This window comes from Aethalodelphis obliquidens, unplaced genomic scaffold (assembly GCF_003676395.1).
Source record: "Aethalodelphis obliquidens isolate GAN/ISIS:26980383/991018 unplaced genomic scaffold, ASM367639v1 scaffold8, whole genome shotgun sequence".
NCBI lineage: Eukaryota > Metazoa > Chordata > Mammalia > Artiodactyla > Delphinidae > Aethalodelphis > Aethalodelphis obliquidens.
The window spans coordinates 64,722,809-64,745,149 of NW_020837952.1; the positions used below are offsets into that span (position 1 = coordinate 64,722,809).

Sequence of the window (22,341 nt, forward strand, 5' to 3'; positions counted from 1 at the left end):
CTGCAGCTGGAGTCAGCTGACCCCGCCCCACTCCAGCATGGTCCCACTGTGCCCAGCTGGCCCCTTCCCCAGAAGTTGCTGTGACATTAGGGCTGTGCAGCCGACTCTTCAGCTTTTGTTGGCTTTTCCATCTTCTGATCCGTCCGTATCATGTCTTCACAGATTTTATTCACAATCCATGTGCCTGTCTTTTAACACTAGGATGGACTTATTATTTTAAAAAATATATTGTTCCTTTTAACACTACTGTATCATACACTTAAAAGTGGTTAAGATGGTAAATTTTGTTATGTATTATTTACCATAATAATTAAAAAAAAACACCTCACATAGTTCTTAAATTGTCAGTGACCTTTGGGTAGAAGAGGTAAACATGTAGGCAAAACTCACAGTCTTGGGGCTTAGTGGTTGCGTAGTGGTTGACTGCGCTGGTTGACTGCGCAGTGGCGTAGTGGTTGACTGCGCCGTCCCCCCTGCAGGGGACACGGGTTCATGCCCCGGTCCGGGAGGATCCCACATGCCGCGGAGTGGCTGGGCCCGTGAGCCATGGCCGCTGAGCTTGCGCGTCTGGAGCCTGCGCTCCGCAACGGGAGAGGCCACGACAGTGAGAGGGCTACATACTGCAAAAAAAAAAACCCCAAAACCTCACAGTCTTGAACCAAAGGGTAAGTAGAATCTTAAGTGTGAAATTAACTAGGCATATATTTCTCACTCTTAATTTCACTGTTAAAATAATATTTTAAGTCTAATGCTCTTTCTAAGAACTTACAACAAAGACCAGCTGTCCCTTCTCACGCCTCTGAGTTTTGCCACTATACATGAAGAATGTGCATTAGAATGCACTCCTTTGGTTGAGATGACAGAAACCAAATCTGAACTAGCTTTATGATCATACCAAAAATGTGTTCACTATGTACCAGGCACATGGTGAGCACGTCACATCTATGGACCTCATCTAACCTGCACAACAGCCCAGGGGGAAAGGAGCCACCTTGTCAGCCCAAAGGCAGGTTTTTGGTCTGTGGCCTGAATGAGGGAGGGAATGAAGTAATTCTTACCATTGTACCCAATGTACCAGAGCTCACAGGGAGACATAGGGAAGCAAGGAGGCTTTCTCAGGCCACTGGGGTATTGCGTGGATTCCAGTCTAGGCCCTTGCCCTAGGGCCAGCCCTTCAGCCTCTCTTTTCCATGGATTTTCAGCCTAGAAGGGAAAGCCCCTTCTAGGGACCCTTGGCTCTTGAAACCAAAGGCAAGAAAAGCAGATTTCAGGGACTGAGTCTGGGGGCTCAAGCTCCTTCAGGACCGTCCTCATCTCCTGTATCTATGTTCCTTGCAGCGTTGCTTTCTTCCCAAGGCTGGAATCTCGGTCACTAGCAGTTGCCGAGCTACATCTCTCCTGTGAATTCCAAGAGTAGAAAAAGGGTTTCTTCCCTTAGTTGCAAGTGTAAGACTCCAGGGCAGGATTCTCACTGGTCCTGCTTGGGTCACATTCCCACTGATGTGTTTCAAATCCTGGTTTCTCCACTGATGAGCCACATGTGATTCTGGACAAGTTAAGTTACTTCTAGTTTGCTTTGTTTCCTCATCTGTTATGTGAGGACAGTAATGGGTTTGCTTAGTGATTTTGTGATGACTGAATGAGTTAATACATGTCATACACTTAGGATGACATGTAGTGCTCAAAAACCTGGTGAGTAATCTATTTTCATAATTCTTATTATATATTTTTCTTTTATTTAAGCAATTTTCATAAAGCTTTGTGGTGATCTCACTGTGGAGAAGTCTCCCTATGAAGTTGTAACCACTGCCCGTCCCCAACAATTTTGGAGTCTGAACTGTATTACTCTTTGCAGTCCCCAGGACCACCAAGCCAAGAAATTAACATAAAACAAGTCCTGGGCTAGTCGTACTCCTCTGAGGGACACATCTAGGCTGCCCAGGATTTCCACATAAATACAGGCCCAGCTGAGTTCGTAACCCCAAGTCACAAAACTGTCACAGAAAGAACCTACAGTCCCCCTACAGTGAGTGAGTCGGTGGACACCGCAAACAGGATTAGACCACCAAAAATTTCACATAAGGGAACTACTGACTAGAATTTTAAAATAAATGTTTTTAAAATAATTAAAGACAAAAGAAATCTAAAAATTGCATTAAATAAAAATGAAAAAGCCAATATAAAGAAAGAGCAAGCAGATTTGATAATGTATGAAACACGGCTTACAGAAATAGAACCTACGGTCATTGAAATTTAAAAGTCTATGGGGAAAAAACCAACAACAACCCTATGGATGGGATTAACAGCAGATTAAAATCAAACAGAATCAGTGAGATGGAAGTCAGAATTGGGAAAATTACGCAGAATACAGCACACAGAGAGAAAAATCTTCCAAGTATTGAGAAAAAAATAATTTGTCAATTTAGAATTCTACAGTGGCTAAATTATCACTCAAAATGAGGGTGAAATAAGACATTTCAAAGACTGAAATCTGTCACTACTTTCAGGAAGAAGGAAATTCAAGCCAGAAGGAAAGTGAGTAAAGAGCGGGTTGACATGTGACTCCTGAAGCAGCCTCAAGACTCACTGGAGTGAGGACGATGTGGACAAATACCTGCAGCTAAAGCATCTTAAACTCCCCCTAGTTCCCGAGGTGGGTGGAGACAGTAATTGACTTCAGGCTTTGTTAATCCCACATGCTGAAAATTTAAGTGTGTTTATGAAAATGAAAGAAGGAGAATGCTGGACTTCCAAAACAATGGGAGTTGAGGGAAAAAGGAATAAAGATAATGTGATCAATCAAACGGAGGGCCCAAAGGGAGAAAAAAGCAGCACAGAGGAAAGACAAAAACAAAAAACCAACCGACAACACAAAATAAGATGGTAAAAAAATATGAAAACATATCAGTAATCAATAATCACAATAAAGCACCTTCAAAAGTTGAAAATTGTAAGATTGGTTTTCATAAAAATCTGGCCACACATACTATTTACCACAAGCACACCTAGGAATGTAAGATGTAGAAAGGATAAAAGGAAAATGAGGGGAAAAGACATATGAGGTCAATACTCACAGAAAAGTGCCGTGCCTAGGCTAATTACTGAAAAAAAAAAATTAAGGCAAAAAGCATAGGGATAAAGAAGGGTACCATATAATAATAAGAGGAATAATTTATCAGGAAGCTGTAATAATCCTAAACCTGTTAGCATTAAAAACAAAGTCTGGAAAGACATATAAATCCCAAATTGGCAAAATTTCATGGTGAGACTGCTGAAGTGAGATTTTATCCCACTTCTTTTAGTAACTTACAAATCAAGCAAACAGAACATTAGAAAGGCCATAGGACATTGAATAATACAATTAACAAGCTGGATATAACGGAGAGATACATATACATCTGCATTATGCAGATCACCTTCCGACCACAACACAATAAAAAAAGAAATCAGTAGCTAAGGGTTAGTCCTCCCTCCAAAGAAAACCTAGTTTACATTTGAAAATTTAAGTAAGCACATTTTTCAGCAATTCCTAAAGCAAACTATATAATTGATATTAGAAAATCAACAAGATGAAATTAAAAATGCTACTTATCAAGACTTACTGGACATAACTAAAGTCACACTTGGAAATTTATAACCTTATATACTCATTGTCAGAGAAGAGAAAGACTAAAAATTGAGTTGAGTACCCAGCTGAAGAAATAAGAAAAAGAATCTTAACAACAACCAAAACAGTAGAAAGAAATAAACAAAATAGAAGTAGAGATGATTAACAGAATGAAAAGCTGATTCTTTAGAAATAGATTTGTATTCCTAGAGAGATAAAACTTAACAAATCAGACTCAGGATGAAACAGAATCTAAATATACTGATAGATGTTAAATAACTAGAAGCAAAACAACAACAACAACAACAAACAAACAAAACCCCAAAACCCTACCCACAAAAAGTACACCAGATCCGGACAGTCAACTGAACACTCAGGTATTCTGCCCCTACAATCTGCTCTGGAGGTTGGAGAGGGTCTGCTCTGAAGAAAGTTGGGCGTGAACAGTCTGTAGATGAAGGTTCAGCAAATACACGCTGAGCATCGACTGAGCACCAGGGCCTTGGACACAGCAGTGAACCAAACAGGCAAAGCTCCCTCTCCACAGGGAGCCTCCATTCTGGGGGGGAGACAGATCCTAAACAGTGAGCAACAAGTAAGTGATTACAGGCAGGTGGGCACTAGGGCGCTGCGGAGGAGAGATCAGAGTGGAGCATAGACTGGGAGAGAAGCCCGAGGGCAGCCAGGGGAGCAGCCGACAGCGGGACGCTCATCTGCCCCCCCCCCCCCCCCCCCCCCCCCCCCCGGCCCCCAGTTGTCAAGGAAACCAGGGGTGAGGGGAGATCGGAGAGAACGCAGGCCTGTGGGGTTTTCAGCAGAGGCGATTGTGCGGCCAGGCCGAGGGGTGAGAGGGAGGGAAGGGTTAGGGTTTGGGTGAGGAAGTGGCCCCAGGAATGTAAAAGGAGGGAGGGATGGCATGGTGAGGGAGGGGTCACAAACGGCCTCACCAGGAAGGGCCAGGAGTTGGGGGTGGACCACCCACGCTGGTGGGGGGGCTTAAGATTTTGAGAGTGTGGGGCACCAAGGGTGTCAGACGGCCTATGTGTGCAGGGGTTAACCCACGGATGGGTTTGATCCTGTGCCAGGCACTGTTCTGGACGCTTTGCCCATGTGAGCTCCCACAGGCCCCGGGCGTCTGAACGTGTGTGGTGGGAAGAAGTGGGGATGGGAGAACCATGGGTCATTCTGGAACCTTAGCCCTGATGGAAGGAGTGGAGATGCAGAGGGGCCATGGGGTCTGGGGAATCCTCACCTTCAAGGACAGAGACAGGAGAGCAGTGGGGTGAGGCTGGGAGGTGGTGAAGAGCCTGGGGGTCTTTTATTCTCCACAAAATAGCTTGTCCCTGGGCTTCCTCCTCTGTAAACCCACCATGTTGCAGGGACAGGAGGACATTGTGTGGGTAAGGTGCTTCTGGGTATTGGAACTTTTGCCATTTGCCAGGGTGGTGGTGGGTCCAGAGGAGTGGTGCCGGTTTGGCATTCGTTCATTATGTACCCATCCTTTGCGCCAGGTGCTCTGTGGAAACAGCCCTGGCAGTGCAGGCCCGCCTGAGCCTGGAGACCAGGAATGTGGCCATCAGCAAGGTTGTGAGGTTTTCTCCTGAAAGCTCGGCATTCATCGTGCTGGACTCACCGAGGCCAGTGGGTTGCTGGGGAGGCCGAGGGGGCCTCCGTGAGGTCCAGGATGGGTGGCCACATGGGTGCCTGGCTCTCCAGGTCAAGGGTAGGTTTGCAGGGAGACCACGGAGGCCTGGGGCTGCTCTGCAGCTGGTCGTGAGCCTCCTCCTTCAGTCCCACCAGGAATCGGGGACTCCGGTGAGCACGGCCGGCCTTGCAGCTGCCACAGTGGGAGGGATGAGGGACACGGTGGGGGGGCAGCTCTGGGTGACTCAGGGAGGGGAGAACAGGGGCAGGAAGACAGTGGAGACAGGAGGGGGGCCGGGAAGCACTAGCTTCCTCTCTCCAGGGCTGGGCCACGTGCTTCCCAAGGTGCTTCCTGCAGATAAGTGGGCTTCCGACAGCCCCTTCCTGCTCCCCCCTTCCCCTACCCCTCCCATCCTGCTCCAGCCCCTGGGGACCCTCAGCTCCCCCACTCAGGCCAGGCCAGTGGCCTTGGGAAGAGCCTGGACATCCTGGGGCCACATTTCTAGGCAGGCAGGGTCCACCCAGGCTCGGGAAGAAAGCGGGCCCAGACCACAGACAGCGCTGGAAACTCGGCTCTGCGGGGTCAGTGAAATCCTGGGAGGCAGAGATTTTTCCTGAAGGGGGGCCGGCTGGGCAGGGAGAGAGCCCGGTTTCCCTCAGGGGTCAGGGCTGGTACTGGGGAAGAGGGCCGCGGTCTGGGGTGACCAGAGGCTGTTGGGGGGGGAGGGGGGTATTGCGGGGCTCTGTGGGGAGGAGGCTGTTCTTGGAGGGGGTGTCAAGCGCTGGTCCGTGTGGGGTAAGGCTGCTTCCAGGTTGTCATGGGGAGGGGTAGGGAGGCTTTCTGTGTGTGTGTGTGGGGGGAGGTTCATTCAAGTTTATTCCCGGGAGGCTCAGGGGACCCAGGGCTGCTCTTGGAGAAGGTAGGTGAGGCTGGGCTGTCTTCTGCCAGGGACCCGAAGGTGTCCTCATGCTGGGGTGTTCTGTGAAGGTCGGCCAGGGTGAGCGGCTGCGGGGGTCAGGGCCTGTTTCTGGGGAGAGAGTCAGGCATGTTGGGGGAGTTCTGGGGGAGTCAGAAGCTGTTTCTCGGGAAATCAGGGCTATTTCGACGTCAAGGGGCCGCTCTTCGCTTTTAGGGACCTTGGGGGCACAGGGTTTCCCAGCACTGGGGTAGTTCTGTGAGGCTGATGAGTGTTGGTGGGACCTGGCCAGCTCCAGTGGGGCGGTGGCGCCTGAGCTAGTTTCTTTACTGCGCTCCCCTCTCCTCCGCCTACTCATCACCCCCTCCCGCGTTGCCACGACAACGCGTGAAACTAAAATTCACTTCCCGGTTGCAGGTGGAGGCTAGTGGCGCCCCCTCCCCTAAGCCCTTCCTCTCAGGTCGCGCCCCCATCTTGTCGTCGCTAAGGTGACTGGGAGGGCGTGACAGGCGTTGGAGCTAGGCGGACCAGGGGACCTGAGGAGGAGGGCAGAAGAGGCGGGCCTCAGAGTCCGGAGTGAACTCCCCAGCCTCGGCCAGGGGTGGGGGAGCCGGGAGCCGCGCGGCACACTGTTCGGCGTGGTCCTAAGGGTTAAGTTGTGAGGTTAATTGGTTCTGGCTGTGGGAGAAGTCCCGGCCCCTCCAGGTTTCCGAGGTCCCCACCGTCCCACCCCAGGACTGGGGCAGTGTTGGTCTCTGTCATCTCCTCCGGGGCTTGAGTGGGGTGGGGAGGGGAGGTCGGTAGGGTGGTAGAGAAGCTGCCACCCCCGGAAATTAATTTTCCTGTTTTTCTCTCCCCTTCCTGCCCTGCCTCTGGTCCCTGTGCCCAAGGCGGCCCCCACGCCAGGTCCAAGACCCCCTCCTCGCCGCATCTTCCCCTGTGGGCCACAGATGCTCTTCCGCAGCCGAACGGCGGCGCGGCCCTTGCTGCTCAGCTACTCTCCCCACACTGAGGCCTAGGACTCCCCACACCCCCGGCGCAGCCCCTAGGCCCCCGCCTTGCTGCGCGGCCCTCGCCCTTCGCACCAACCCCACCCCTCACCCCTCACCCCGGGACCCCGCAAAGTCCCCCTCGCCCTCGGCTGGCTCTGAGCCCTCCCGGCCCCCGCCTCCGGCGCAGCCCCCTTGCCACCCCCGCTTTCCTCGCCGCTCAGGCCCCCTCCCCCCGCCGCCCCCGCCCCCGGGGAAGGCAGGCGCCGAGCGGAGCCGGGGCCGATGCAGCTGAGCCGCGCCGCCGCCGCCGCCGCCGCCGCCGCCCCTGCGGAGCCCTCGGCGCCGCTGTCCCCCGTGCCGGCCCCGGCCCCCCCCGGCCCCCTCCCGCGCAGCGCGGCCGACGGGGCTCCGGTGGGGGGGCAGGGGGGGCCGGGGCGCCGCGAGGAGCCCCGGGGCGCCCAGCTCCCGGCCGCGAGCGGCCACGGCCGGGGCGCGGGGATGGACGGCCCCGGGGCCAGCGCCGTGATCGTGCGCGTCGGCATCCCGGACCTTCAGCAGACGGTGAGCCTCGCCGCCCGGATCCCGGCGGCACCCCCGCCCTCCTCTCCCAGCCCCCCACCCGCGCTCTCGGAGCCCTGCGCGGGAGACCCCAGGCCCGCCGCTACTCACCCCTCCCCCACCACCTCCGCCGGGACCCTCCCCACCTCCAGGGCGGGGGCGGGGCCTGGGGAAGCACCGCCCTCGGGGCGAGGCCTAGCCGGCGGGGCGCGGAGGCTCGGGGTCCGCGGCCTGGGCGCGCGGGGCCCGGGGACTCAGTACTCAGCGCCGCGCGGGGCCGATCGGCGCTCACGCTCCCGCTCCGCCGCAGAAGTGCCTGCGCCTGGACCCGGCCGCGCCGGTGTGGGCAGCCAAGCAGCGCGTGCTCTGCGCCCTCAACCACAGCCTCCAGGACGCGCTCAACTACGGGCTCTTTCAGCCGCCCTCCCGGGGCCGCGCGGGCAAGTTCCTGGACGAGGAGCGGCTCCTGCAGGAATACCCGCCCAACCTGGACACGCCCCTGCCCTACCTGGAGGTGAGCGGCGGCCGGGGGCGCGGCAGGGGGCGGGCTGAGAGCTCCGAGCTCCGGGACGGGAGCGGCGGAGGGCGCGGCAGCGAGGGGCACGGACGCGGCGAGTTAGTGTGGAAGCGGCGGGCGGGGGGGTTGAGTTGTGTGTCTGGCGCGTGAGGTGTGAGCCGCGTGCCGTGCGTGCGGTCAGCGGCACGTGCGATGGGGTGTGAGCAGGCGTGAGTGCCCGGAGCGCTGTGTGGAGTAAGCCAGCCGTGGTCTGTGTGCATGTCGGTGTCAGCGTCTCCTCCTCCCCGCCCGTGAAGTTGTCCGAAGGGCGACCTAAGCTTCCTCGTTTGCTCACCCGTCCACGGTGTAAAGGCTGCTGAGCGCCCTGTGAGCAAGGGGACCCAGACCCACGGTTTGGAGGTGGGGGTGGCAAGTGCAATGAGCACTGAAGCCAAGAATTACGGTGGCAGAGCTCAGAGCCGGCTTGGCCTCCGTGGTGGCCCCGGCAAGTAGGGACAGTTCTTCCCAGAGACGGCATGTCTCGGAAGGTCAGCCTGGAACCTGGTCTTGGAAGAGGACTGAGGTTTCCAGGGAATCCCGGGGATGGGAATGAGACAGAAAGGGCACTGCAGGCGGACAGCTGGGCGTACATCACGCCTGACCTCTGTGTTGGTGGTGTCCATGGTAGTGTGCATGGCTTCGTGTGGCTGGCCGGCAGCGGTTTTGTGACGGGGGGCGGGGTGGTGGTGGTGGCGAGCAGCGTGGGGCCCTAGCCGCACAGAAGTGGGCAGGACTCGGTTATGTGCATACTTTCACTCACTCAGCCCAGGCGGATGCCTTTTTCTGCCTTGTCTTTACCTGAGCAGTTTCGATACAAGCGACGAGTTTATGCCCAGAACCTTATTGATGATAAGCAGTTTGCAAAGCTTCACACAAAGGTAAGGAGGCAGCCACAGGGAGTGGACTCCAAGGTCACCTTCTACACCCCCTCTGACCGCCGCCCCCCCATGACCAGTGTTCACCCACCCCAGCCTTAACTGGGTTTTGTGGTGTCAAAAATGTTGTTTAAAAACTCCCTTCTTGAGGCCCTCCCCCTGTTCCCAGAACCCCCCACCCGACCTTGGTTGGGGCTGACCAGTCAGTCCTGCCAGCGTTGGCTCAGTCTGCTTTCTCTTGTCGTTAGGGGCCCAGAGTGGGTGTTGGGGACGGCTAGAGGGCTGGGTGCAGACTCGGGGCACCATGGCTTTGGGGTGGTCGGTCTGGTGATGGGTTCTAGTGAGATCAGACTCTGGCTGACCCCTCTGGTGGGCCCCGGCTAAGGGGTGGAGTGCGATAGGGCACAGTGTCTTTGTGGGGGAGAAGTGAGCAGGCGCCAGATGTGGTTGTTGCGGGGAGCTGGGTAGGGGTGGGGAGAACAGGGAGCCCAGCACTTAGTAGTCATCCAGTGCTGGGCACTTTAGGCATCTCATTAATTTTCTTCTGTGAGGGACTATTATCATCCCATTTCACAGATGAAGATACTGAGTCCCAGGGAAGTTAAGTGACTGACTTACAGCTCTGCATCCAGTGATGCTGGGGCTGAACCCAGATCTCTCTGACTCTGGGGCCCTGCCCCTAGGCATACTTGTGGAGTCTTTACTCCTCGATAATGTTGCTAGGAGGGTCTGACCCCAAGTGCTCTTTGGGGGGCACCTCCCTGTCTTCTCTGAATGTAGGAGGGGCAGGGTGGGTGCCGCGGCCCTTCCCACAGTCAGAGTCCCTGAGCTCCCACCCCAGGCTCCCCTGGGCCAATGGACATTTGCTTGCTGGACACTTCATTGACAGTCTCTGGAGCCTAAGAGAGGGATCTGAACATTCATCCCTGTGGCCCAGTGACCGCGCTGTGATCCTGGAGCCTCCGTGCCAGACTTCTCTGCTACCCCGGGGCATGTGGTGGTCAGTAGCCATGACTCTGTGGCTGGGCAGAGACTCCCTCACTGGCCCCGGTGTGACCTATCACCCTGGGTTCCTCCTGTAGTTGCCCCTCCTCCAAAACTGTCCCCAGTGACCCACAGGACACCAGTGACTCCTGACCTTCAGTGAGTCCCACTCGTTTTTAGGATGCGTTTCGATTCCTTACCACAGTCCCATGTTTCTGCCTGCCTGGGCTCCAGCTGGCCCCCACCATCACACTGCCCCCCTCCCTCCCTGCCGGCTACAGCTGAGGTCTTTGCTGTCAGCCGTGAGCATCATTCCTCCTTTCTCATTGCCTGACCCCCCTGGAGGATGCTCCTCCCATGGGGCTGGCCCTACGGCACCCTGTCTTATTTCTGATGCGCTTCGTTTCTAGAGGGCCCGGGGCCTCTGGCCAGGGCACCTTGCCTTGTGCACGTGGCACTGTAGCACCAGCAGGAGCTCAGTGAGGCTTTGCTGGGTAAATTAGCGCAGGACTCGGGGTATGAATGAAAGGCAGTCAAGGTCACGTGGCAGGAGGGGGCACCTGGTGATGGGGGAGGGCCCCGGAGTTGGCAGTCTGCCATGGGGTGAGCTTGTGAAGAAAATGGGCTGGATAAGGAACAGGCTACCTTGAGAGTGATGGGGATGTGGGCTGCCCTGGGCTGGCTCCTGCCCACGTGGCCTCGGGCTCTTCCAGGCTGGACAGGTTGGGGCACCAGGAGCCAGGGAGAGAAGCCAGGGCAGGGGCTGAGGTTGGGGTAGGGAACTCACTCAGGGGGCGTGAGCGAGGGCAGCCTGGCCTTGTCGAGGGGCTGGCTGGGCTCAGGCTGACAGCTGTGTTGGGCTTGGGATGCAGGGAAGGACTTGGAGCAGGGCGTGGGTCCAGCTGAGCTGGGATCGGGGCCACAGCGGGAGTGCAGGGCTTAGGGTGACACGAGAGGAGTGACAAGGTCACGATGTAGGCTGATAGGTCAGACTGAGGGTGGGGTGGGGTGGTGCCCCACAGGTAATCTGAGGCTCCCTGGTGGAAGGTGGGTGATGGTCAGATGATGGTGGCCGTGGTGTGGGCTGATCAGGATGGCTGGGTATTCCAGGCGAACCTGAAGAAGTTTATGGAATATGTCCAGCTGCACAACACGGAAAAGGTGGCACGCCTGCTGGACAAGGGGCTGGACCCCAATTTCCACGATCCTGACTCAGGAGGTGAGAAGCAGAGCAGGAAGGGGCATGGCCTTGGAATGGCCAGGACTATGACCTTCATCTATCCCTTGAACCCAGAGTGTCCTCTGAGCCTTGCGGCCCAGCTAGACGACGCCACAGACCTGCTGAAGGTGCTGAGGAACGGCGGTGCTCACCTGGACTTCCGCACCCGCGACGGGCTCACCGCTGTGCACTGTGCCACGCGCCAGCGGAATGCGGCGGCCTTGACGGTCAGTGCGGGCACAGCCCTGGCCTGGAGGGGCGTGCGGCCCAGTAGCGGGAGGAGGCTGGCCTGGCATGAATACTGAGGTTCTCGCTCTCAGACCCTGCTGGACCTGGGCGCTTCCCCCGACTACAAGGACAGCCGCGGCCTGACGCCCTTGTACCACAGCGCCCTGGGTGGGGGAGACGCCCTCTGCTGTGAGCTGCTTCTGCACGACCACGCTCGGCTGGGGACCGCCGACGAGAATGGCTGGCAGGAGGTCCACCAGGTGGGCGGGGAGCACGACGGCGGGGGTGTCCCCGGCTCTGTCTCTGGGGTTTGGGGCTTGGGCTCTGTCCAGGGGCCCAGCAGCACCTCTTTCCTCCCCAGGCCTGCCGCTTCGGGCACGTGCAGCACCTGGAGCACCTGCTGTTCTACGGAGCCAACATGGGGGCTCAGAACGCCTCGGGGAACACAGCCCTGCACATCTGTGCCCTCTACAACCAGGTGTGCCTGCGCCTGTGCACACGTGTGTGTACACACAGGTGATGCTGTGCAGTGACTACCTGTGTGTGCACGTCTGACCCTGTGTGTCGCGCCACAAGTGCGTGTTCTGCGTTCTGCAGTGAGCTGTGGCCTTGTAGACCTACGTGTGTATATCATTTCCCTGCACACACGTGTCATGTGTGTGTGTTCTGCACAACCAGGTGTGAATTGTGTGCACCTGGGCCCTCTGGGCCAGGTGGGACCTGCACGTGTACACCTGACCTGCTTGTCCCTGTGCTACAAATGTGTGCGCTGAACATGTAGGCGTGGGTACGTGTGCCCTGCACTCCGGTGTGCGCGTGTGCTGTCGCCCAGTTGCAACCCCTACTCCGACCCTCCCACAGGAGAGCTGTGCCCGCGTCCTGCTTTTCCGTGGAGCCAATAAGGATGTCCGCAATTATAACAGCCAGACAGCCTTCCAGGTACACCAGTGTCTACAGGAGCATGAGGCTGCCCCAGGGCGTGTTTGTCTGTTTGTATGTGGCTTGGTCTCTCTAGACCTTGCTTTTTTTCCCTGTAGAGTAATAAGGGAGCTCTGACTCCAGGATCGCCCCAGGGTGGGACGGAGGAAGGGGGTGAGCCAGTGCAGTGCCCAGCTCGTGGTGGGGGTGTTCGTTGAGGGTGGTTCCCTTGGTCCCCCTTCCAGGAAGAGGAGAAGAGGGCTAGAGGGCCCTGGGGCCAAGGGAGAACAGTTGTGGGCCTGACCTACCAGAGACAGGTGGGGTGCAGAGGCCGAACCAGGGGCGAGAGGGGTGGTCCCAGATCCCGACTGAACTCAGGTCATGTTTCTGGGCCTTTTCTCTGGCCAGGTTTGGTTCTTAGCACCAGGATGACCCGACGGATGGGTCTCTGTGTGGCCTGGAGTTTGTGGGGGGAGTCGGGGACCACGTCATGGGGACTTTGGACACGGAGGGAGCTGGGACCCCACTCTCAGTGGGAGCAAGGGCCTTCATAGGAGACGTGGGAAGAGCAGGTGTGGCCACTGATTGTCTAGTCAAGGGGGCAGAGGCAGCAGTGGAGGGCTTTCTGGATGACGAGATGCAGGGGTGGGGGCACGGAGCAGAGAGGGTGACAGGAGTAAGGTAGTGGTGGGCCATGGCTGAGACAGAAAAGATGGTGTGTGGAGGGGCCCTTAAGAGAACAGGCAGAGTGGCCAGCACGTCCCAGCTTTAGCTCCGAGAGTCTCATGTCCCAGGAGACCCCTCGGTCCCATGCAGGCTGGGGTGGTGAGTTTAGGCAGGGGACAGCGTCCGAACCTGGGGCCCCCAGCTGAGGAAGACCCCACACAGGGGTCCGAGAAGGCGCCGCCGGGGCCCAGGGGAGGCGCGTTTGGGGCTGCTGAGCCTCCCTCCTGCCCCTCCCCTCCCGCAGGTGGCCATCATAGCAGGGAACTTTGAGCTTGCGGAGGTCATCAAGACTCACAAAGATTCGGATGTTGGTGAGTTCTGCCCACCCAGGTCCCTGCTGAATGTGCATTTGTGGGGGTCGTCGGGGCCCAGCAGTGCAAGGGTCAGTGGGGGTGTTACAAGGAAGCCCCCATACCCTGAGCCTTTTCCTCCAGTTCTTCCAGTACAACTGGGAGTGGTCCATTAGTGGCCCCTGCAGGTATGGGGAATGTGCTGAGGGAAGGGCCTGTGTAGGGTGGACAAAGGGTCAGGGTCAAGGTCATGGTTAGGTGAGGGCTGTGGATTGGGGTTAGAGTCAGGTCAGGGTCAAGGGTATGGTAATAATGGATAGGGCTGTGGGTTGGCGCCAGTGCTGGGTTTAGAGATCAACTTAGGTTGAAAGCAGGGTTGAAGTTAGGGTCAAGATTTGTTTTCCTGTTAGGTCGTGTGAAGGGCCAGCAGGGGACACGTGGCAGTGGACCCTCAGTGTTTCACTTCATCCTGGCACATAAAGCAGTTCAAGTGGCCCGTAGCAAGCCTCGACACATGTATGCACGCGCAAAGAAGTCAAAACCCAGTGGCGGGGATGCCTGTGGGAGAGGGTGGCAGCGGTCTCGGGGCGAGGGGCTCTGAGCCTTCGGCAGCCAGTGCTTCAGGGGGAGCCCCGCACGTGCCCCAGAAGGAGAACCAGGGGGTGCCCTGTAGTCTGAACCTCAGGGCAGGAGGGCTCACATCGGGCCTGGGTCAGGGGGCACCCACTCCCCTGTCAGCCCTCCAAATCCTGCCGCCCCTCCCTGTGTGGGGTGGCTGGGGGGTGGGCCTCTCTTCCTGGAAAGTATATTTTCTGGCCAGGGGCTGCCCCTTCCAGCCCCCTAGCCATAGAGGGACTTCCTGCTCAGCTCCCTCTGTCCTTGGTGGACAAGGCTTTTCTGCCCACGGCTCTCTTTGGAACACAGACTCCCAGGCTCCCCTTTCTGCTGGGACTGCGATATCCCCATTTTTTTTTTTTTTTTTTTTGCGGTACGCGGGCCTCTCACTGTTGTGGCCTCTCCGGTTGCGGAGCACAGGCTCCGGACGCGCAGGCTCAGCGGCCATGGCTCACGGGCCCAGCCACTCCGCGGCATGTGGGATCTTCCCGGACCGGGGCACGAACCCATGTCCCCTGCATCGGCAGGCGGACTCTCAACCACTGCGCCACCAGGGAAGCCTGATATCCCCATTTTTATCAAATTTAAAGTGACAGTGGACAGCAGAGGGCTAGAGCTGGTCTCAGGTTTTGAGTCCTTGTTGGTTCTAATGTGAGGTTATGGTCAGGCAGGGGTTAAGACGAAGGCCAAGTTCATGTTAAGAAGTCTTCCGATATAGAGTCTTCCCAGAACAGTCCTCCCCACAGTGAGGCTTGGTTAGGAGCCCCTTGTTCCCCAAGCAGGGTCAGCAGACTGTGACAGCGGGTAGGCTGCAGAATCAGTAGGCGTGTGTCGAGCACGTAACTGAGCTGATGAAGTGGTGTAGGCTTGGGGCCCAGGTTCTGCTTGGGAGAGAACTGTGATGAAGTTTGAGGTTTGAATTAGGGGTGAGAGACAGAGCAAGGGCTCCAGTTAGGGTCTGGTTGGGGCTGCTGCGTGTTTGGAGGTGTTTGTTAGCCTGGGAGAAGCCTGGTTTGTGGATGTGGGTTCCCTCTTCTGCTTGTGATGTCACCTTGGGAAAGCTTCTTGGGACCTCTGTGCCTCAGTTCCTTTCAGTAAAATATGGTTATTTGCAACCCCTTCCCCCTCTGACCTCATGTGGGATTCGATTCCGTGGGTCTGGACTCTGGCAGGTGGCCTTGAGGGTGGGGGCCAGGCCACGGTCCAGGCTGAGAGTCAGGCAGGCTTCAGCTGCCCCTCTTCTTTGGACAGACATGCCAGGGCTCCTGGGGTCACCATTATCTTTCTGTCTGCCTGATCCAGAGTGAGCTCACCCGGCTGGGGTTAGGCATTTGTCGCTGAGCTGAGAGGTCCATATCAGTTAGTCCCATTGTGGGCATCAGCTCTGCCGGCCATGTACCCTTACCTGCTCAGGTGTCACACATACACTCAGAAGACGCAGCCAGGTGTTCATGAGTATTTATGATAAACCCTGTTATTTTAATTCACTGTTTTAACAACCCCCCAATGAGTGATTGTTGTTAGTCCATTCTTACAGAGGAGGAAACTGAGGCACAGAAGGGTTAATGGCAAAGCCTGTCTTCAGTCCTGAGCAATCCAGGGATCCATCCTTGTTACCCCACTCCCTCTGCGCACACTCCCTCCATGAGTCAGTTGTCACGTCCCACCCCAGCTTGGGGACCCGGGTGGGACCTGCACACAGAGGAGGAGCGGCAGGGAGGCTTTGCCCAGTCATCCTTCCTTTTCCTCAGGCACGAAGCCCACCTGGAGGGATCTGGTAGGCTGAGACCTGTCACCCTTCCCGGGACAGGTCACCTGGAAGCCTCTTGGCAGCCTCACCTTCCCCCTCTAGACTGACCAGCTGGAAGCAGGGATCCTACCTGGGAGCAGCCACCTCTGCTTCCTCACCTGTTGCCTTGGGCTACCTCTGGGTCCACAGGCTCTCCCACCCTCTCTTGTGTGTACACTTTCAAGTACACTTCTCTCTGACTTGCTCTCCCAGAGTGCTTTTGAAGAGTGCCCTAGGGAGGTGCTTCTCACTTAGCAATGTACATTTGAGTCACCCAGGGATCTAGTTAAATGTAGATTCTGACTCAGAGGGTCTGGGTGGAGCCTGAGATTCTGCATTTCTAAAAGCTGGAGGTGAGGCCCAAGGCCCACACTTTGCATAACAGGAGTCTAGAATAGGGCTTGGCAAACAATGCCCCCAGGCCAAATCCAGCCCACCGTCAAAATCAGATTCATGTAACATAAAATTAACTATTTTAAATGGAATAATTCAGTGGTATTTAGTACATTCACAACCAACTGTATTGAATTCCAAAACATTTTCATCCTCCCAAATGGAAACAACATATATATTAAGCAACTATTCCACATTCCCCTCTCCCTCAACCCCTGTCAACTATTAACATACTTTCTGTCTGTAGAGATTTACCTATTCTGGATATTTCATTTAAGTGGAATGACCCTTAGTATTTGGCTTCCTTGTTTTCAAGCTTTATCCATATTGTAGGATGTATCACTACTTCATTCCTTTTTATGGCTGAATAATATTCCATTGTTTGTATATGTGACATTTTGTTTATCCATTCATCCTTTGATGGACACTTGGGCTGTTTCCACCCTTTGGCTATTGTGAATATTGCTGCTACGAAGATGTGTGAAATGTATTTGCTTGAAAACCTGTTTTCAATTATTTTGGATGTACACTTAGGAGTGGAATTGCTGGGTCATATGATAATTCTATATTTAATTTTTCGAGGAACTACCAAATTGTTTTTCACCATTTTACATTCCCCCAGCAATGCATGAGGGTTCCAAATTCTTCAAATCCTCACCACCACTTGTTATTACCTTTAAAAGAATATTTTTTATTAAAGCCATCCTAGTCTAAGTGAAGTGGTATCTCATTGTGGTTTTGATTTGCATTTCCCTAATGGTTGTTGATGCATCTTTTCATGTGCTTGTTGGCTGTTTGTACATCTTTTTTGGAGAAATGTCAGGAGAAATGTTGCTCATTTTTATTTATTTTTAAAAATATTTATTTATTTATTTTGGCTTTGCCGGGTCTTAGTTGCAGCATGCGGGATCTTTTAGGTGCGGCATGAGGGCTTCTTAGTTGCGGCATGCATGTGGGACCTAGTTCCCCTACCGGGGATAGAACCTGGGCCCCCTGCATTGGGAGCACAGAGTCTTACCCACTGAACCACCAGGGAAGTCCCTTTGCTCATTTAAAAATTGCTCATAGAATAAGTTAGGAAGTGTTCCTACCTCTTCCATTTTTTGGGAAGAATTTGAGAAGGATTTTGCTAATTCTTCTTTAAATGTTTGGTGGAATTCATTAGCGATGCCATTTCATGCTGGATTTTTCTTTGTTGGGAGATTTGTGATTACTGATCCAATCTCCTTGCTTTTTATGGGTCTGTTTAGATTTTCTATTTCTTCTTGAGTCAGTTTTGGTAATTTATGTTTTTCTAGAATTTGTCCATGTAGTTTATCTACTTTGTTGACATACAATTATTCATTGTATTCTCTTATATTTCTTTTTACTTGTATAAGGTTGGCAGTAATACCCCAATTTTCATTTCTGATTTCAGTTATTTGTGTCCCCCTTCTCTTTTTTTTCTTAGTCAGTCTAGCTAAAGTTTTGTCAATTTTGTTGATATTTTCAAAGAAACAACTTTTGGTGTCATTGATTCTCTCTGTATTTCTATTCTCTATTTTGTTTATCTCAAGTAAGTTTTATTATTTCCTTCCTCTGCTAGCTTTGGGTTTGGTTTGCTTCTCTTTTTCTAGTTCCTTAAATAGGTTATTGATTTGAGACCTTTATCCCTTTTTAATGTAGGTGCTTACAGCTATAAATTTACCTTTTAGTACTGCTTTTACTGCATCCTGTAAGTTTTGGTATGTTGTATTTTTGTTTTTCTTTTCTCAAAGTGTTTTCAATTTTCCTTATGATTTCTGTTTTGACACATTGTTTAAGAGTGTTGTTTAATTTTTCACATATTTGGGAATTTTCCAGGTTTTTTTTCCTGTTCTTAATTTCTAGCTTCATTCCATTGTCATTGCAGAGGATACTTTGTATGATTTCAGTCTTTTTAAATTTATTGACACTTTTTTGGTGACCTCATTAATGATCTATCTCAGAGAATGTTCCATGTGCACTTGAGAATAATGTGTATTCTGCTCTTGTTCTGTGGAGTGTCCTATCTATCTATCTATCTATCTATATATATATATATATATATATATATATATATATATATATATATATGTTAGGTCTAATTGGTTCAAGTCTTCTATGTCCTTATTGATCTTGTCTTTAGATGTTCTATTCGTTATTGAAGGTGGGGTGTTAAAGTCTTAAATATTATTGTAGAACTGTCTATTTCTCCAAAGATATCAGTGTTTGTTTCATATATTTTGATGCTTTGTTGTATATGTATTAATAATTGTTAATCTATTTGATGAATTGACACTTTTATCAATATATAATGTCCTCTGTCTCTTGTAACACTTTTTATCTTTTAAGTCTATTTTGTCCGATATTAATGTAGCTACTTAGCTCTCTTTTGGTTACTATTTACATGAAATTATCTTCCATTATCCTTTTATTTTAAGCCTACTTGTGTCTCTGGATCTAAAGTGATTCTTTTGTAAATAGTACATAGTTGGATCATGTTTTTAAACTCATCATCTGCTATTTAAATAAAGTTTTATTAGAACTCAGCCACACCCATCTGCTTATACATCATTTGAGGCTGTTTTCATGCCGCAGAGGCCGTGCTGAGTCCTTACAACAGAGACTGTATGGCTTGCAAAGCCTGAAATGGTTACTATCTGATTCATTACAGATGTTTGCCAACCCCCGGTCTAGAACATCTTTTACAGTTTCTCTGGTTATGGTCAACTGCAAACAGTTCTATACAGTGGTAGTCTGGTGAGATTTGTCACATGTGGCCGGTTTTGTCTCTCTGGAAGCCTGTGAAAAAGGCAGTTCCAAGACCTCATTTGGCTGAGAGGAAGGGCAGGCTTTTACCCCTGAAGGTAGAGGTAGAGGCAGTTTGGTATGTGTCCCTCCTGGCATCATAGTTTCAGTCATGGGGTGACCAGCTGTCCTGGTTTGCCGGGACTGAGGCAGTTCCTGGGACATAGGATTCTACTTTTAAAATCTGGAAATACCAGGCAAACCAGGACAAGTTGGTCACCCTTTCTGGCTGCCCAGAGTCTCACCTGTCCCCCCTACCCCCTCCCAGTACCATTCAGGGAAACCCCCAGCTATGCGAAGCGGCGGCGGCTGGCTGGCCCTAGCGGCCTTGCCTCTCCTCGGCCCCTGCAGCGCTCGGCCAGCGACATCAACCTGAAGGGTGAGGTGCAGCCAGCAGCTTCTCCTGGACCTTCACTGCGAAGCCTCCCCCACCAGCTGCTGCTCCAGCGGCTGCAGGAGGAGAAAGACCGGGACCGGGATGGTGACCAGCAGAGTGACGGCAGTGGCCCCGCAGCAGGCAGGGGCAGCCAGAGTAAGATCAGGTATGTGGGGGCCGGGACCTGAGCCTGGAGGAGCCAGCATTAGCGGGGCAGGGAGGGGCCTGTTTGTGCCTGGCACCTCTGCAGTGATGAGCTGAGGCTTTGGGTCGGCGGCGGGGGGGGGGCTCTTTGGATGGGAAAGGGAAGAAGGTGAGGTCCTGTGGCCTGGGGCAGGCGCCCCCGTGCTGATCTCTGGCTGGAGCTGGACTTGTCCCGAAGGCAGTGGGCAGCTGAGGGAGAATGTTGTGGGGAGAGGGTCTGGTCAGACCTGTGGTTTAGAAAGGTTCCTGCAGTGCCAGGGAGGAGGATGAGGGCTGGGATGAGGCAGGGCTGGGTGACGTGTGGCAAGAGGTCAGGGACTGGAGCTTCCTTTCCATGAGGGCTCAAAATCTATGGGTGGACCCTAGCCCTGTTCCCAAGGGGGGAGTCTTCATCCCAACACTCCGTCTTGGTGTTTCCCCAGCCCCTCTGGCCCTGTATAACCACAGGACCCCATGGCTCTTCTCTTTATCCCTCACCATGAGTGCTGGGACCCTGAGAACCAAGGACGTCTGAAGGACTTGGCATTCCTAGAACTTAGAGCAAAAAGCCTGGGCGGGAGCCTCACCAGACTCTGTGGGCTGGAGCCCCACTGAGCTGAGCAGTGGGGAGTGGAAGGTAGAAACTGGCTCTGCAGACAGATGGATGGGCTCCAGTGCAGTCCTTGCATCTGCCTCCCGTGTGGCCTTGTGCGGATTAGCCAACCACTCTGTGCCTGCCTTTCTCATCAGTAAGGTAGGCTAATCCTACCCAAAGATTTCCTTTGGGAAGCCTTCTGGAGCCTGGGCAGTGAGGGCTCCCTACTGGGACCCCCCTGGCCCACAGCAGTGGCCTGCTGCTGCTGATTAAGGCCTCTCTCCTCCCTGCACCTTGAGGGCAGGAGCTGTCTTTCTCATTTCCCACAGTTGCTCCAGAGCCAGTCACATAGAAGGTGCTCGGCTGACATGTTGACTGAAAGAGTTACATAAATAGCACTTTGTTTTCACAATGACAGCTGGGCTCAGCAGCGTAGTGTTGACCGTGTATGAAGCTGTGCTGTATTTTACAGATGAGGGTCCTAACTCTCAGGTGGGGTAAATGACTTGCCCAAAGTCACAGGGCTGGGAAGCAGCTTAACTTGTCCCCCGGTAGACCTGATTCCCAAACTTCCTAAGCCTGAGCGTTCAGCAGAGGGGTGCAGCAGGAGCTTATAAAAGCCATTTCTTCCTCTGCTGTCGTCCCTGCTCATATAGCCTCGACCTGTGATGTCCCTACCCAGACTGCAAGGCTACCTGTCCTGCCCCAAATCACCTCAGTTCTCCCCCAAAACTTTTGCATGGCCCAGTGGCTAAAGGAACAAACTTTGGGGTGTTTCAGTTTTGCAGATGGGCTGCTCCTGAGCTGGAGCTGTGTGGAAGCCCTGCTTTCATGCAGTTTTCGTATATTCGGTCATTCTTTTAGCAAACACAAGCTAAGACCTGCTCTGTGGGGAGAACAGAATTATTGTAGCTTTCTTTCCAGCAAACATTTAGTAGGTGCCTAGAGTGCCAGATGTGGTGGGGGGCTAAGGACGAAGCAGCAGCTGGGGGGGAGCGATCCAGGTAATTTTTATTGGAGGTAAGGGAGTCCCCCAGTGAGTGGCCAGGAGGGGGCTGAGGAAGTTTGGTGCACCCTGGAGGGAGAGGGCCTCAGGGGGAGAGATCACGTTTGGTGGAAGGAGAGAAGGTAGACGGCTGAGTTTGAGCTGCTGTTGTGGGGTGGTGGGTAGAGGTGGCCGAGGTGGCAGTTTCCCCCTGGCTCCCCCTGTTGGCAAAGCCTGGCATGAAATGTAGTCGCAGAGTCCCCACCACCATCACAGAGCCGGACAGAGAAAGGTGCATTCGGAGCTGAGAGACAGTAACTTAACAGTTGGCCGGAGGAGGAGCATTAGGATAGCTGAGGTGTTGGGGACAGCCTTATGAGCGGCCGCGGGAGGGAAAAGAAGGTACCCAGCCTTGTTACTGAAGTGTAGCTAATTCTCGTCCCAGAGAGCCTGGCTATCGGCGGAGAACGTGGACCTGGTCGGCCTAGGTGCCAGGGAGCCAGTGCAGGCCGTTGAGCAGGGCAGAGGTGTAGGGCCGAGGCCTCAGGCTCGGTGCCCAGATCGGGGGAGTGGTCCGGGCAAGGCGGTCAGCCTGGAGAGGGCATGAACATCCGAGGCAGATGTCCAGGAGAAGACCCAGGTCGGGAGGGGGATTCTGGCGCCCAGCACACGCTGCGGTCAGGGTGTGAGGAGGCCAAGGCCCGAGCTGGAGGGTGCGGGCGCGGACCCGCTGGGGGAGCCCCTCCTGGTGGCGAGGCGGACCTTCACGGAGGCGCTTCCCTCCTGTCCGAAGCCTCCAGTCCCTCCCCAGCTCCCACCCAGCCGGTCCCGCCTCCCCCGTCCCCGCGCTCCTCCGTCGGACTGACCCCTCCCCCACCTTCCCCTCTGGGCACCGTAGTCCCCCTCGGCCCCTCGGCCTCTCCCGCGTCGGGGCCGCGGCGACCGGGCCGCAGGGGGGAGAGGAGGGAGCCCGGCCCGCCGCCCGCAGAGGGAGGAGCCGGGCCGCGGAGGAGGCGGGGCGCGCGGAGCGGCCGTGGCATGGAGCGAGCCCGGCGCGCCCGGGAGCGCAGCCCCGCGGCCCCG

General features: G+C 54.3%; 1 protein-coding gene across 3 annotated transcripts in view; it reads left to right on the forward strand.

The window, feature by feature from the left end:
- Positions 1 to 7,319: 7,319 nt before the first annotated feature.
- SHANK3 (SH3 and multiple ankyrin repeat domains 3) overlaps positions 7,320 to 22,341 on the forward strand; it is a 50,801-nt gene continuing 35,779 nt past the window's right edge. For 2 of the 3 annotated variants that reach the window (XM_027108170.1, XM_027108171.1), the window contains exons 1-10: positions 7,320 to 7,721; positions 8,029 to 8,232; positions 9,081 to 9,152; positions 11,244 to 11,352; positions 11,428 to 11,579; positions 11,673 to 11,840; positions 11,942 to 12,058; positions 12,442 to 12,519; positions 13,469 to 13,535; positions 19,388 to 19,661. In XM_027108170.1, coding sequence (XP_026963971.1) covers positions 7,443 to 7,721; positions 8,029 to 8,232; positions 9,081 to 9,152; positions 11,244 to 11,352; positions 11,428 to 11,579; positions 11,673 to 11,840; positions 11,942 to 12,058; positions 12,442 to 12,519; positions 13,469 to 13,535; positions 19,388 to 19,661 — 1,520 coding nt within the window. In that variant the 5' untranslated portion in view covers positions 7,320 to 7,442. Of the gene's footprint in view, positions 7,722 to 8,028; positions 8,233 to 9,080; positions 9,153 to 9,223; positions 10,150 to 11,243; positions 11,353 to 11,427; positions 11,580 to 11,672; positions 11,841 to 11,941; positions 12,059 to 12,441; positions 12,520 to 13,468; positions 13,536 to 19,387; positions 19,662 to 22,341 lie in introns of those variants that run through there. The other variant, XM_027108172.1, reaches the window with a different exon arrangement.